Here is a 16,959-nt window from a genome sequence, read left to right on the forward strand (position 1 = left end):
GGTTGATTGTCTCTCTTACCACTACTTTCACACCCATCTCCTCTGTGCTCTCTCAGTCTCTTCCCTCCAAATGCCAGATTTTTATCACCTTTTCCTAGGTCTCTGCGAAAGCTTCCAGCCAAGTCTCTACACCTTTGCTCTTTTGTTGTGTCCAATTCATTCATTTTAACACCATAGGAATAATCAGTCTGATATAGAGATTTAAGAAAGTTATCCTCTAAGGGCTTCCTACTGAAGTAAGCCCATCTGCTCTGCTGCCTTCATTACTCTTGCTTTATGAAGCAATCTTCCTTCTACTGCACCACCCTCCAACCAAACAGGGTTTTGATCCCTGGAAACATTCTGTGTGCTTCCAACATTGTTGGACTCCCTATATCTGACATGGCCTTCTTTTTTCCTCTTAGCCATTTTCAAGTCCTACACAGTCTTTAAAACTCAACTCTAGGCTCCTCCTCCTTTCCCAGATTCCCAATCCATAATACTACCTGAGGGTATTATGTTATCTATTCTTCCTTTTGGTTGATAGGCTTGAACATTACCTCACTTTTGTGTTAATCTCTTCCCCTGCCACACTCATTTCTTAAACAAAAAATATATATATATATATATATATATATATATATATATATATATATATATAAAAGAGGAGAAAAATGTGGTTCAATAAAAATAACCAATACATTGACCATGTCTGTCAGTATATGTAGTGTTCCACAATCCCAAACCCCCACCCCACTTTCACAAAGAAGATTGAATGCTTTCTTAAAGGACAAACTTGGTCATTAGAATTCCAGTGCTTATTATTTCTTGTTTTGTTTTATTTTTTCTTGTTATTTTCATTTACATTGCTCTAGACATTGCCTCCCACTGAATTTTACTGCTTAACTAAAGCCTTTCTTAGGCAGGATTCTTATATTGTGATTTATGTCTAAGTGGGACTGACCTATCCCTCCACCACAATGGAAACTTCTGAAAAGCAGGTGAAATTGTCTTGCTAAACCATACTACACACACACACACACACACACACACACACACACACACACACACACATACACACAAACACTTTCTCGATTATAGTGGACACTTAATAAATGTTGTGTTGACAAAGTTCTCTCCATGATCTATAGTCCCATTTCAGCCTTTGCACAGACCCATGGGGCTAAATCTTTGCATGGATTTTGAGAGTAAATAACAGCCTGGCAACAAGAAGGAGCTAGCTTGGCTTTTTTATTCCCCCATGGCACAAGGCCTGCCTACATTCAGGAGGAGCTCTGCCTAAGAGAATTGCAGAGGCTTGGAACAGGGCCAGTGACACTGGGCCAAGTCCTTTAATGGAGTTTCACCCCAAACATCACATTTAAATGCAAATCCCTATTTTCCTGGTATTTTGTTATGTATTTAACCTTATTTTTTTTTTTTAAATGAACACAATGACAAAAGGATATTAACTACAAGGCAATGCAGTCCACTAATAATAAGAGCAAGCATTTATATTCTCTTTGAAGGTTTGAAAAGTATATTGCATTTTCTCATTTGCTCTTCAAAACAGCTCTGTGATTAGCAAGCTATTATTTCCCCCATTTTATAGATAAGGCACAGAAGGACTTGTCCAGGACCCTACAGTTCACAAATGACTTAATAGGATTCAAACTGAGCTTTTCCTGTATCCCAATCCAGTGATCCTTCAATTATCAAGGCAGGACAATGGGGTGCTAGGGACATTAGACAACTCTCTGGGACAAATGGTAAACAGATTGAATTGATGTCTCTAGGGTTCCTTCCTCAGGGCTATGGCCTTAAAATGAAAGGGACCTTCGAGTCCCTCAGTCTGGAGCTGAGGCTAATTAGCTGTAAAAAGGAAACTTCATTCAGATCACACAGAAATCAGAATTCTTTCCATTTTAGTCCTTATCTTAAGCCCTAATAAGCAATGAATTTATGCAGTTAATAAAATTATTGGAGAACTTTTCATTTTTTTTAACTTTTGCATTGGGTAGACAGGGGAAGAAGGAGTTCATTGATGACTGTCATATTCCCCAAGAGTTCTAAGCAATCAAATCATCTGGTGGAAGTCCCATTTATTCAAATCCATTCTCACAGTGGTCCTCAAACTTTTTAAATAGGGGCCAGTTCACTGTCCCTCAGACTGTTGGAGGGCCAGACTATAGTAAAAACAAAAGCTCACACTTCGTCTCCACCCCTCAGCCCATTTGCCATAACCTGGTGGGCCGCATCAATGTCCTCAGTGGGCTGCATCTGGCCCGAGGGCCATAGTTTGAAAATCCCTGCTCTAGGAGGACCTAAGATGGAGTTCCAGAAGAACTGATTCATCTTGGTATTCCAAAAGAGGAGGAATCATCATGGCCAGGGAATTGCACATGGAGGCAAGAGAACCTGGGTTCATATATCACCTAAGGTATTTAATACTTGTGTGTCCTTAAATAAAGATCATAGAGCGTACCTTTTCTGTGCCTCAATTTCTTTAACTCTAAAATCAAGGGTAATTGGACTAAGGAATCTCCAAGGTCCTTTTCAGCTCTAGACTTAAGATTCTTATAAAAGGATGAAATGTCCTTTTATAGAAGAAGAGACAGAAATTTAAGGAAGGGGAGCGTTTTTGCCTTGGCCAAGGTCCATTGATTCCTAAGATCTAACTGTGATTTTGGGCAAATCATTCAATCCCTTGGGTCTCAGTTTCATGATCTGTAAAATGAGAGAATTGAAATAGATGGTTTCTAAGATTGTTTTCAGTTCTAAATCTGATGTGATGATCCAGTCTGATGTCTGGGTGGGTTCCTAATGGTGGTCTTTCTTCCCCTCTCTATTAAACAGGAAGCCAATAGATATGTCCACAGGGTAAGATGAAGGGTCCTGAGGAAGTTCATCTATAGAATACTGAAAGTTACCACTCTCTTTCAAGAAAGGAAGAGATTAACTAGATAGAATCATAGAATGACAGCTAGATATAGAGTCAGAAAGAGTTCACAATCTGTTCAGACTCTTTAACTGTATGACTCAAGGAAATGATTGACTTCCCTGTGACTCAGTCTCCTCATCTGTAAAATAATAACAGTTGAACTGTATGATCTCTAAGATCTCTTTCAGCTCTAAATATCTAAAAATAAGCAGAGAAATAGTCACTTTTATCAAGAAAGGAAAAATTGAACTAGCATTTAATAATGGTCTTTTGTAAAAATCCTTTTGTTTATTTATTTGCAACTGACAAATTTTCCATTGAAAGTATCTGGAACTGGAGAAGTATTTGTTGCCTATTTTCACATGTAGCATCCAGCACAACAGGGAATTTTCCATCTCCCCACCCCACCTCCCAATATCTGAGCTGATCTCCCAGCATTAGGTTGGTCACATGCACTTGCCTACCCAACAGTGGAAAATGAGAGCAGTGGATTGCATAAACAGTTCTACTGGGGAGTCATTGTTGGGAATGCTTTAATGTTTTTTAAATGGTTTGCTGTTTTGCCTCATTAAAGCCAAGCTCCCTTCAGATATGCCCTATTTATGCAAACAATGTGAAAGAAAAAATGTGGCTCTGGGCTCTCATGGTTTTGCCATTGGATCTGAGGATTTGAAGAACTCTTACAAGGTAGTGTATGTTTCCCAGGAGATCCTTTTCCATGCCAAGAGTTCTGCTAGCCATGGGCTAGTCAGCTGAGTGCTTCGGAAACTCTCCTGTTGGTTTTGAGATTCCCAATGGGAAAATCTCTGCAAGGAAAATTGATTTGGGATCACTGACCTCAGTGACATGCAAACTCCCTTAACTTTTGTGCCATAAAAGACTTTGACTTTGTCCTAGTTGTTCAGTCAGGCTTTGGACTGTCCCTGCTGGGCCATGTGTGATTTCCTGGGCTACCATGCTCTATTCAGTACAAGAATTTGGCCAAGAAAAAAATGCTTCTCTCCCTTCCAATTTTGAACAATCTGAGACTGTAAACGGTGATTGAATTAATGGCCAATGGTGGATCCTGGTTTCCTGATACAGTAAGATATAAAATGCCCCATCACTGGCGCCACTACTAGCCTATCTTTATTTGCACATTGAGAATAGTAGCCTCATATTTTGATGATAACTTTGTGACTGAGCTGAGATAAACAATGGGTTTCTATTCCCGAGAAGGAACATCAGGGAAATGGAGGAAACCAAGGAGGAGGAGGACTTAAGGATAGTGGAAAAAGGGTGGGATTTGGAGGCAAAGAATCTGGGGTGAGCCCCGGTGTTAGATGATATCTGACATTGAAGAGTGCTTATAACTGAGAAGAGGGCCAAAGAAAGCTGACTGGTGCTGGGAAGATAGGCAGAAACAGATCAGAAAGAGAATACACATGGAAGCTGATGAAGGGAACTCATTCAATAAGGGCCACAAGAATGAAATAAGACTCCCTCATATTCTGCTTCTTACATGATGTCAGCAAGTCATTAACCACCTTGGTTATATTATCTGTGAAATGGACACAGTCCTAACTTCAGAATTTAGCTTGGCCCTTTTTGAGAATAAAGGACAACAAATAATTAACCACTCTTTAGTGTATAGGGATATTCATGAGATAGTGAATTTAAAGTTGGAGACTTTGAAGATTAATTCATATAATCCAACATGCTCTTTTTTATACATAAGGAAAGTGATACTGAGAGATGTCAGTAAGATTCAAATGAGATGATTTTAATAAAATTATTTGCAAAATCTAAATTACTGTTATAGAATGATGTCAAAAATAGCAATAATTGATGCTGTTGGGTGTATCAAGAACTACTATAAAGAGCAAAATTTCCTTATTCTGGTCCTCAATTTCCTCATCTATAAAATTAAATAACTGGACTGGATGATCCCTAAGGTCTCTTCAACTCTCAACTCTGAGGGACACTGGTGGATATGTATAGGATGGGAAGCACATGGAGGCCATCTTGCTCAGATGGGTCCAGTCCAGTGGCTTCACTCCCTTGTCTCCTGGGATTGTCAAATAGTTGTGTTCAGGCCTTATAAATCCAAAGGGCTCCACTTTTAAGTCAGTCCCTAAAAGGACTTTGTTGGTTAAATCATCTTCAAAAGTCTTCTTCAAAGATTCTTGTAAACAATGACTAAAACTCAATTATGGTGTAATATTAGTTGATTAAGACAAGATTTCAATTTCAGTAATTTCCATCAGCTGGACATAGACAGTGGTAAAAACAATAACCCGTGACTAAGTGGATACTGGATGATGGAAGGTATCCTAATTGGATGTGGCACAAATAATAACAAAAAATTGCAAGGAAAATTTCTAGTTGCTTTTTTCAAGACCAAAGATAAAAGGGGAAAAATGAGAAAAAGCATCCCTCAGAAAGGGAGATAGTATTCCAGTTTTCCTTTGGACCGGGATACTGCTGTCTTACAATGACTTTGTGGCTAGATGACCATCAAGTTCATGCAGAAGTGAACCTCTGTCCTCTCTCCTCTCTTCCTGACCTACCTCAAATTTTGAATCAAGGCCAAGTTCATTATTTAGAGCAAGATGGCATTTCTGTTGTTTGAGAGGGAGGCAAGGCAGCAAGTGGACAAAACATAATTGGGGATAGAATCACAAAGTTGGAGAATTATATAAAACTTTTGTCTTCTTCCACTCTTTCCCTCTCTAATTTCAGGTGAAAAAGATGTGGCTTATAGAGGAAAAGGAACTAACAGATGTCATAACTAGATACAGAATTAAAGCTCCCAGGAGTGAAGAATTTCTCTGAAGTGACTATTGAGATGTCCACCCCTTCCCAAGTTAAATAGTTATAATGTATTGCAAAAAACATGTTTATTCATCATTTTAATAGATGTATACATATATAAGCATAGACATACATATATGAGCTTGTGTATATATTTACAAGGAAATTCTTTTTTAGGAAGTTCACTGAAAAGCTCATTTAATTATAGTGTTTTGTTTTTCCAAGTGCAACTCTGAGATTTGTTCTAGGACTCTGAAAGATTTCCCAATCATTTGGTATAACATCCCCTTACCCACACATCCCACTTGTAGAGGGCAAACAGACCTTTGTTGGCACAGGCCATCCATTTGAGGTTGTCGGCAAATGCGGCTTCTCTTCCTATCAGATATGTAAAGATGCGGACCTGAAAGCAGAAAGAATGAATTAGCATTCCCTTGGGGCTGGCTGGCATATGCTGGGGCTGGCGGGCCCTGGGTGGTTCAGCTCCTATTAATGCCTTCATGCTTCACATCTGTAGGGTCATATTTAAGAGATCTGGAGTGGGGCTGTTTGGTAACAAAGGGCAAATGGGCTCCTTTGTTCTTCTGGAGCCATATGGCTATGGTTGTCATTGGTGGGGGTGGAGATACCGAAGCCCTGGCTGCAGCCAGAGGAGATTCCGAATCATTCCTCTCCTGTTTAAGTTTAGCCATTTCAATGAGCATTTATTAAGTGCCAGCTTTGGGCTAGGCCTTCTGCTAAGTGCCAAGGAGACAAAACTCTAGACAGACTAGATTGGCCCAGTTAACAGAGATACGTGACAGCTTATCTCCAATGCCATTTTCTCAAGAAGCCTTGCCCAATTTGCCTAATTATTAATAATTAGGTAATAATAGGTAAAATAATATTTAGATGATTCTCCATTCTAAATATTATTTTACCTATTATTACCTAATTATTTTACCTAATATTAACTATTATTTTAATCTAACTATGCAAATACTGGATCCCTACCAGCAAGGACTGTTCCTTTTGCTTCTCTTTAAATTTTCAATACAAAAATGAGCTAAGAAATACTTAGTCACTTCTATTGCATTAAACATGTTATGGATTTGTTTCTTTGTGTCATATATACTTGTATAGTTGGTATATAATGAATACTTATTGAATTGGACTGAGTTGAATTTGCTCTGTATTTGTTAACTGTTTTTAGCTTTATATACTTGTATCTGATTGATGCTTAATACATGATTATTAAATTGGGTTAAGTTACATTTGCTCTGGATTCATTACTTTCTATAACTGTGAGCTTGTACGTAATTGGTGGTTAATAAAAGCTTTTTCATTCAGTTCAATTTGTGATGGATTTGAGAGATTTTTAGATGTCTGTGATCCAAGGAGCCATTAAGACCACTTGTTTCATTAAGACTGTGGGCATAAGCTTTGAATGAAAAAGCAGGCTACAAACTCAGAGTTTTTGACTAGGTAAAAGTCGGTGTAAGTTGAATAAACTCTTTTATATTTACCCCTTTTCCCTTATATACACACTATAATTACTTGTAAAGCAGCTGACTTGGGTGAGAGATGGCAGCCATTTGGGGATAATTGAATCCAGTTCTTTTTCCATCATTTTGGAATCCCTAGCTCCCTTGAAGACACAACTCAGCTGACATTTGCTGGTGAGTCCTTTCTGTTTCTGTCCGGGTATTAACATTTCCAAACTCCTGAAATTTGCTTGTATTCTTTTGTAGTACAGTTATATTACTTGGTAATTACTATTTACAAATTTACAAATACATATTATATTACTCATAAATACTTGTGCACAATATATTCTTTGTTTACCACCCCATGTTCCATGTATTCTCCCTTAGGATGTGGATTGATTTTGGTTCCATTTTTTAAATTCCCAAATCTTATGGAAAAGAGCCACCATGTTCAGGGACTTGGTCAATATTGAATTGAATTGAATTGAAGTTGAAGTGAATCAACAAATGAAACTTTTGAACCATCTGGTGCTTCTTAAAATATACAAGATACTAGGCAAGTTCTAAGTTCCTTTGTGGCTGTTCTCCAAAATCCCTGAAACGATTTTCTTATAAATCAAGGCTTCCATGAAACAAATCCTGGAACCCCCTAAGCCAAGGGATCCGGAATTGGTTGTATTGAAGATTTCCTGAGTCTTTCATTTAGATTCTCTGGCAAAGTTACTTCTTGCAGCTCTGATAAGAACTAATTAAACCTAATTTAAACACTCACTTATCTGATTATGAATGTGAAATGATTGAGATACATACTAAATGTGTACATCAGCAGTTCTTTTATGAGAAACATAAAATAATTGGGTGCTAGTTTTAATCATCTAGAAATCTATATTTCAAGTTAAAATTATTAGATAATTCTAGTGATTGAAAAATTGCAAGTCCACACAAGCCTTAATAAGCTGTAGTTATCTAATTATGTGTCTGATTATGTACATAAACTAGTATGTTTTCCAAAATGTAACAACAGAGTGGACATTAATGGAAATAAAGCCTCTACCAGCAAGACTTAGATGAGACTAAATGGACCTTCTATGCTTCTGTTCATTAGAATATATGTCTCTTATGGCAGCTTATTTGTCTCTGTTTTCCCAGAACTGACTCCCCTGAATAAACTTTATAATATATGCTGATTAACCAATTGACTTATTTCTCCAGTGTTTAATCAGCACAATACCATTCACTAGGAAATAGATTATAATTGTTGTAATAGATTCAGGAGCAGCATGTTATAGTTCCCTCAAAGCCCTAGGAGAGGCCCTAGGAGAGTTACTTTCTCTGGAGCACTGCATGCTTCTTACTTGGCTGAGGCTCCCTATATTCCTTGGACTCTCAAAAGTTGAGGAGAGAAGTTCTCTAAAAATATTATGATCCAAGAAGGCATCTGCCTTAAAGGAGACTTCCCTGGAAAGGAAAATCACTGATTTTTTTGGGGGGGAGAGAGTAACAGCATTAGTGAGGAAGATGAAAATCCCAACTCAATAGTCTGAAGACTTAGATTCAAAATCTTCCTCTGACACTGTATTTATATGACCTTAAGAGATATACCAAGGCTCTCTGCGCCATTTCCCTCATCCATGAAATGAGTGGGGCTCAAGACTGCAACCTTTGAGGTCCATTTCAGCTCTCTCGAATTTTATGATGGATGAAGAGATAGGGGAAAAGCTAGGCTTTGTTTTTTGTATGGTCCCCCATAACAAAGCATGAATCCTTGTTACCAACCCATGAACTAACACATTCTAGGAAATAAGTATATTATATATTGTGCTTTTTGATGTGAATTACCATCTATAGTCAACAAAAGACTCGATACATGTTTAGGCAGGATTTACCACCCTCTAGGACAGTCTTAGGGACAAGTTTCAAGATTGTAAGATTTTGAAAGTAAAAAGAACCTTAGTGACTATTACATGCAACTCCCTCATTGTTCAATTGGGAACAGTGAGACTGAAAGGCCTTCCTAGAATCAAACAACAATGCTAGAGGAGGAAGATTTGGATCCAAGAATTTTGAGTCTTAATGCAGGACACTCGCCATAGATACTTTTATCTACATATATTTATCTCATCTCCCCTCTTTGGAACCCTTGACCCCAAAGAAAGCTGAAGTCTTACATCATGTCTATGTCACATAAGCATTCATTTACCTTCCCTCCAATGGTATATATTTACTTTGTGTGATCTTTGCATTTACTTTTCCATACATACATTTCCCTACAGGAGAATGTACGCTTCAGGACAGAGACCATTTCCTTTTGCTTTTTAAATGTGTTTCCATAAAACCTCACAGAGAACCTAGCACAATATAGGGGCCTAGGAAATGCTTATTGGATTGCATTGAAGTTTTTGTCTTTGAATAAGATCATAAGATCAATTATAGACTGACAGATAGCAAAGAAGAAAGCTATTCTATCTAGAGCCAAATAAAAAAGTTATAAATTAGAAAAATGCAAATTATAGCAATTCTGTGGTTCTATTTCACATAGATTGAAATGATGGAAAAAAAGAAAAGAAAAGAAAAAATGACAAATGTAAATTTTGAAGGGAAAAAGGAATATTAAATATACAATATAAATATTTATGGAGATGTGAAGGCGTCCTGCAATTCTGAAAATCAATTTGAAGCTATGTCCATAAAGTTAATAGATAGTACATGCTTTTTTGACCCCATATTCCACTGGCATACATACCCTAAAAAGATCAAAGAATGAGCAGAAAATCCTAACTGAACAAAAATTATTTACAGGAGCTTATGGGAGGCCAAAAAAAAAAAAAAAAAAACAGAAGAAAGTGCTGAATAGTTGGGAAATGATTAAACAAATTCAAATTGTTGTACATGGATGCATTAGAACACTATGAACTAAGGGACACTGTGACTAAAAAAATGATGAAAAGAACAGTTTCAGAGAAACCTGGGAAGATAGATTGCTATATACTGATGCAGAGTGAAGTGAATTGTATACCAGGTGAACAATTTACTCTTATCTGAAATGCTTAAGAACTCAGGCATCTAAGTTACTACCCAGGATTTAAATTATAAATATACACATTTTTGATTTTTATAATTAAATTTAACTGCTCACCAGGCTCAGCTCATGACAGAGGAGAAATGAGAGACTGTTATACTGGTTCTGGAAAGCATTGGTGGGAATAGTGACTAAATGTGGGCATTTGTTTTGCTTGAGTGTGCCCAGCTAATGCAGAGGTTCTGAATTTCTGAGAGAGAGAAGGAGGAAAGAAAATAAAGAAGAAGGAGGCAAGGAAGCAAAAAAGTTCAGATCAGAAGATAATATTAGGGGATTTTTTTTAGAGAACGAGAAAGGACTTCAGAGAACATCAGTACCACCCCTCATTTTGGAGAGAAGAAAATTGGGATTGGAAGAGTTTGCTGATGTGCCTAAAGGTTTACAAGCTCTCAGTATGGGGTTACTTTTATTTAGAATTCTTCCAATACAATAACTTTCTTTTCTATATCTCTTTGGAGGCCATAAGATAAAGCAGGGGTCAGAGAATCACATTCCTCCCAGGGTTCTTGGTGAGGATAAAATAAGATAATTAGTATGAAACACTTTGCAAACATTAATGAAGTACATAAATGCTTGCTATTATTTTCATAGTTATTAATATAAATTATTATTATTATTATTATTATTATTATTATTATTATTATTATTATTATTATTATTATTATAGACTTTTGGCTAGAGATCATGATTTTCTTGAAAATGAAACAAGAGGAAAACCACTGATATTCTTAGGGCTGTGACTAAGCTCACATGGGCATAAGGGCCTTGATGTCACCTCTCTCAGAGGAAATAGCAAACAGCCATGGGGCCATTTGTTTTGGAATAAAAGCTAATGACTGCCAGGCTCCACAAGCTTTCAAAGGAAAAAAAAAGAATATAAAATTAAGAAAGGAAAAAAGGAAAGCTCTGCTATACAGTTTCTTTTCTCTGAAGAATTAAAGGTTCACATTCTTGCTTCAGGGCATTGCAAAACTTCTGGGATTCCAAATTCTGAAAGATGGCAACCTGCTTGGAAAACCAACTGGGGTGCGCCAAACTCAGGGCAAAAGGCTGATTGCTCCTGACAAAAATGCATTCCAAGTCTCATAGGTCTTTGTTCATCTGTGTCAGAATTTGGATTTCCCTGAAGGAGCTCTACTTAAAGTGGAAAGAGCCAGAGACTCCTTGATGAACTTCCTCCCCTTGAAGGAGGCATTATGTTCCTCAATAGTCTTTTTGGCAAATGACCTAAAAAAAGGAAAAGTTACCATCAGTGAAAACAGAAAGACAAGAAGGAAACAGAAACAAAACTAAATAGAAAACCTGTCTCAGCACTGAGGATAAAAGTACACAAATGAAACATTTCCTGTTTCAAAATGCCTATAGACCTCTCAGTGACATTTAAATAGAATTTTAAGGTGTTTTGCTGTTGTTGTTGTTGTTGTTGTTGTTGTTGTTGTTTTTCCTGAGGCAATTGGGGTTAAGTGACTTGCCCAGGTCACAAAGTTAGGAAGTGTTAAGTGTTTGAGGCCAAATTTGAACTCAGGTGTTCCTGACTTCAGGGCTGGTATTCTATCTCCTACACCACCTAGCTGCCCCCTAAGATGTTTTTTTTTTTAAAACATACATTTACATACAGATCTCATTTCATCTTCACACAATTCTGGGCATTAGATGCTCTTGTTATCCCCATTTTATAGAAGAGGAAATTGGAAATTAGACTGCTAGAATGTTTCCTCCCTCCCTTCCTCCCTTCTCCTCTCCTCTGCTCTCCTCTCCTCTCCTCTGCTCTCCTCTCCTCTCCTCTGCTCTCCTCTCCTCTCCTCTGCTCTCATCTTCTCTATCTCATCTCCTCTGCTCTCCTCTCCTTTCCTTTCTTCGTTCATTAATATAGTCGCCAAGTATTCTAGTGTAATCTTGTATGAGAATCTACCTTTTCTCAACACTTCTAAGCATTTCAACACACAAAATCATAAATACTGGTAAAGAACACCTACCTGGAATCTACACCTGCTCTTTCAGAGATTGTGAATTTGGAATCATCTAACTCATCTCCCAAGGAGACAGATGACAAACTTTGCCTATATTTCTCCTTTAGTCATTCTGCTAAGGTCTCTTAAGACAACTGGGTAGGATAGTGGATAGAGCACTGGGTTCAGAATCAGAAAGCCTGAGTTCAAAACCAGATCCAGATACTTTCTAGGTGTATGACTTTGGGCAAGTTATTTAAGCCTCTTTATTTCAGTTTTCTCATCTGATTTGGAGAAGGAAAAGAAAAAAATATCCCAGAATCTTTTTCCAAGAAAATCCCAGATAAGCTCATGAACAGTCAAGTCAGCCTCAGACACTTTCTAGCTGTATGACTTTGGGCAAGTCATTTAAGCATGTTTATTTCAGTTTTCTCAATTGTAAAATGATTTGGAAAAGGAACAGGCAAATATTCCATAATATTTTTCCAAGGAAATCCCAGATGGGCTCATTAAAGTCAAACATGATTGGAAATGACAGAACCACAATGTCCCTTAAGAAAAGCTATTGAATTTGCTTTTTTCTAAAGATGTCACTAGATTTCAAATATCAAACAAATAGCCAAGATGATGTGAGGAAGAGGAAGATGAGGATCATTTTTTATTTCTAGTACTCTGAACACATTGGAACTCCAGATCTACAAAAAAGAACATTTGATGTGATTAGCCAGTTTGACTGATGGCAAGTGGAGAGGAAGCAATCTTATAGAAAAGCTTTTATTCCTATAAAGAAGAGGAATAAGCAGACTAGATTTTCTTTAAGAAATACCTCATAAATCATTGTCAATATTAATCTTCCTTATAAACAGTGCAGCAGGATAGACTCTATTGAGCCAGAATATCCTTTGGAAATATTTCTGGTTTTGTGGTTTATTTTAATTAATAGAAAATAATTAAGACACAGTTGAATTCCTAAAAACAGAAAGTTATTGGGAATGCAGAAGAAAGTAAAGAGTCCCATTCATTCTCCCCATGAACATTACAGAGCCTATGAATGAAATCAGATTTGTATGATCACAGCTCTAAATATGGGAATGGACCTTGGACGTTTGTCAAGTACAATTCTCTCATTTGACAGATGGAGAAACCCAGAAGCCATTTAGTACAAGAGGAAAGTAGAAGTTAATGAAGGGAGTGACTTGATTGTGGACCCATGGTTCAATGTCCCCCAGAATTCTAGCTTGCAGAAGCATGAGTTGGCCATCGAAAAATTATTCATTTGATGGACAGAACTCTAGATTTGGTTCTAATCTCACTGATGACAATTACTAGCTGTGGGATGATAGAGAATTCTCTTAATCTTCTAGAATACAGGGCAATGGATTGAGACCCACATTTTTCTCTTTTGTCTTCAACACAGGTGCCTTTGCAATAAATTGAATGTTACTATTATAAAATGTGGGACTATCGTAAATGGCCAGGCCAATTAGCAACAGTGATAATGCCAGGCAGGCCACTTGGATTCAAATGTGATTATATTAATGTCAATTTTAAAGAATACAACAGTTTTAAAGAACACAACAATACAACATTGCCTTGAGAAAAGCAAGCCCTGGGTTACAATTTCTTGACCTCCAAACTGTAGCACTTCCATAAATAACTAGTAATTATTTTGTGTTTTCTGGATCCTTTGGGTTAATTTATATTCCTAAAAAATACTATAATTATGATTATATTTAAACTATAATATATTATTCATATTAATTTTATTAATTGATGATAATGTATTAATAATATAATAGCTAATGTGTAGTAATTATATTCTATCAAGTTAAAGGAACATAGTAGCAGGACATCTTTGGTCCATTTAGACTAGCTATCCTTCATTCCAATCCAACCTTCATGTTATAAGATAGACCCTCCTTATCCAACCTCACAAAGCCATCCCCTTAACTGTAGCTCCTCTAAAAAGTGGAGTGTGTACCACAGCAAGGGAGATGGCCAGCAAGATGTTTAGTGAGTAAAGGAAGAATTACTAGAGTGCACTATGATGATGTTCATCCTTTGTTTTGGAGAGGACCAATGACTTCATGGGGTGATATTTTGACTTTGTGTGAATCGACTTTGGTCATCAGCCTTATTCTCTCTTCCAAAGTCATGGAAGTCCAATGTCAGGGCAAAAGTCTCAATAACTGATGGCTTGGGATGTTGTGATGACCTCAGTGTCTTTGATGTCCAACCAAGTTTTAAGTGTCCCTTCTAAGATAAAGCAGATTGCCAAGTGAGACATTAGCAATTAGGTTGGTAGAGATGTTTCTGAGGGGAATTCACAGTAAAATCCTCCAGGGGACTGATTAACTCTGGTCTAGAAGACAACTCATCAAAATGAGAAGTACTCTTGTTTTTGTGTATACACATGTACATGTGTGCATATGGATACATTATGTGTGCACATGTGCATTGTATGTAACTATGGGTATGTACTGTATATAGATGTGTACCTATGTGTGTACATGCATGTGAGTGGGGGTTAGGTATGTCTTTGACTCATGCCTAGAGCATGCTGCCTCATCACTTTTTCATCAGATGCCTTTTCTTTCTTTAATTTACAGGTCAACGTGATTTCCACATACATCCTTTCCTGATTTCTCAACTGCTATTTGCCTCTTGGACTCTCTAGAATCTATTCTCCTCACATTTGTGAAATATAAAGTTTAGTATTTGCTTCTCCATTAGAAAGTAATGCACTAGAACACTTAGGATAGTGCTTGTCCAGAGTAGGTATTTAATAAATGCTTCTTGATAGTGTATTGATTTGTATATGACCTGCCTCCTCTTCTGACAGTGATACAGTCTGGACAATTCATTTTTCTATTTCTCTGAGTTTCTAGTTCCATTCTCCTTATTTCCTCCTTAAATTGAAAGTTCACTGATAAAACTCTGCATAATAAAGTTTTAACACAAATATGATCTTTGCTTAAGTCTTTTGTAAGGGCCAGAAAGATGCATCACTTTTCCAGGCTTTTTGCAACTGGGCTTTTCATATACTGCTCACTTCTTAGAGTCTTAGGATTGGGAAAAACTACTACTTAAGGTCCAGGTAGAAAGGGAGAACAAAAGTATGTACTACAGAGAAAATAAGATATAGGGAAATACAGAGCTGGTAATTGTAACTGTGAATGTAAATGGGATTAAACTCTCCCATAAAATGGAAGTTAATAGCAGAGTGGATTAAAACAACAACAACAACAACAACAACAACAACAACAACAACAACAACAGAATACTACAATATGTTGTTTACAACAAACACATTTGACACAGAAAGACACATACAGAATAAAGGTAAAAGGCTGCAACAGAATTTATTATGCTTGAAGATGAAGTAAAAAAAAATCAAGGGTAGCAATTCTGTTCTCAAAAGTAAAAGTAAAAAAAAAAAAAGATCTAATTAAAACATAAGGAAGGAAAGTACATCTTGATAAATGGTGTGGTAAACAATGAAGAAGTAATTTTAAATATATATATATATATATATATATAAATATATATATATATATGTATATGTATATATCAAGTAGTAGAGCATACAAATTCCTAGAGATGATATTAAGCCAGTTAAAGGAAGAAAGAGACAGCAAAATTATATTAATGAGGAACTTCAAGCTTCCCCTCTCAAAATCAGATAAATCTAACCACAAAATAAACAAGAAAGAAGCTAGCCAGTTAATAGTATCCTAGAAAACCTAGATATGATAGCTCTCTGGAGAAAATTGGAGAACATTGAATGGAAACAGAAAATAATACATTTTTTTCTCAGCAATAAGTGGCACCTACACAAAAATTGACCATATATTAGGGCATAAAAACAATCAAATGCAAGGACAAACACAGTAAATGCTTCCTTTCCAGTTTATGATGCAATAAAAATTGTACTCAATAAAGAACTAGAAAAAAATAGACTAAAACCCAATTGATAATTAAACAGTCTAATTCTAAAGAATGAGTGGGTCAAACAACAAATCACTGAAGCAATCCATAATTTCATTCAAGAGAATGATAATAATGAGATAAGATGTCAAAATCTATGGGATGCACTCAAAGCAGTTCTTAGGAAAAATTTTATATAATTTAAATAGCTACATGAATAAAATAATGAAAGAAGAGATCAATGAACTGGGCATGTAACTAAAAAAAGCTATAAAAAGAACAAATTAAAACACTCCAATTAAACACCAAATTAGAAGTTCTGAAACTCAAAGGAGAGATTAATAAAATTTAAACTAAGAAGGCTATTGAAGTAATTAACAAAAATAAGAGTTGGTTTTATGAAAAAAATATATATATATAACTTAGGTTAATTTGATTAGAATAAAGGACAGAAAAAAATAAATCACCAGCATCAAAAATGAAAAGGGTGAACTTACCGCCAATGAAAAAGAAATTAAAGCAATAATTAGGAGCTATTTTGCCCAACTGTATGGCAGTAAATCTGACAATCTAACTGAAATGGATGAATATTTACAAAAATATAAATTGCCCAGATTAACAGAAGAGGAAATAAATCACTTAAATAGTTCCATTTTAGAAAAACACATTGAACAAGCCATTAACTCCCTAAGAAAAAATCTTCAGGGACAGATGGATTTACAAGTGAATGCTATCAAACATTTAAAGAACAAATAATTCCAATATTATGTAAACTATTTGGGGGGAAAGGTAGAGTCCTGCCAAATTCCTTCTATGACACTGATA

General features: G+C 36.3%; 1 protein-coding gene across 3 annotated transcripts in view; it reads right to left on the minus strand.

Moving 5' to 3' along the window:
* The window catches only part of CACNA2D3 (calcium voltage-gated channel auxiliary subunit alpha2delta 3), a 1,031,774-nt gene that overhangs the window by 362,419 nt on the left and 652,396 nt on the right, over window positions 1-16,959 (minus strand). For all 3 annotated transcript variants that reach the window (XM_074284452.1, XM_074284451.1, XM_074284453.1), the window contains exon 12: window positions 6,038-6,116. In XM_074284452.1, coding sequence (XP_074140553.1) covers window positions 6,038-6,116 — 79 coding nt within the window. The remainder of the gene's footprint in view (window positions 1-6,037; window positions 6,117-16,959) is intronic.

The sequence above is a fragment of the Sminthopsis crassicaudata genome, chromosome 1, assembly GCF_048593235.1.
Source record: "Sminthopsis crassicaudata isolate SCR6 chromosome 1, ASM4859323v1, whole genome shotgun sequence".
Taxonomy (NCBI): domain Eukaryota; kingdom Metazoa; phylum Chordata; class Mammalia; order Dasyuromorphia; family Dasyuridae; genus Sminthopsis; species Sminthopsis crassicaudata.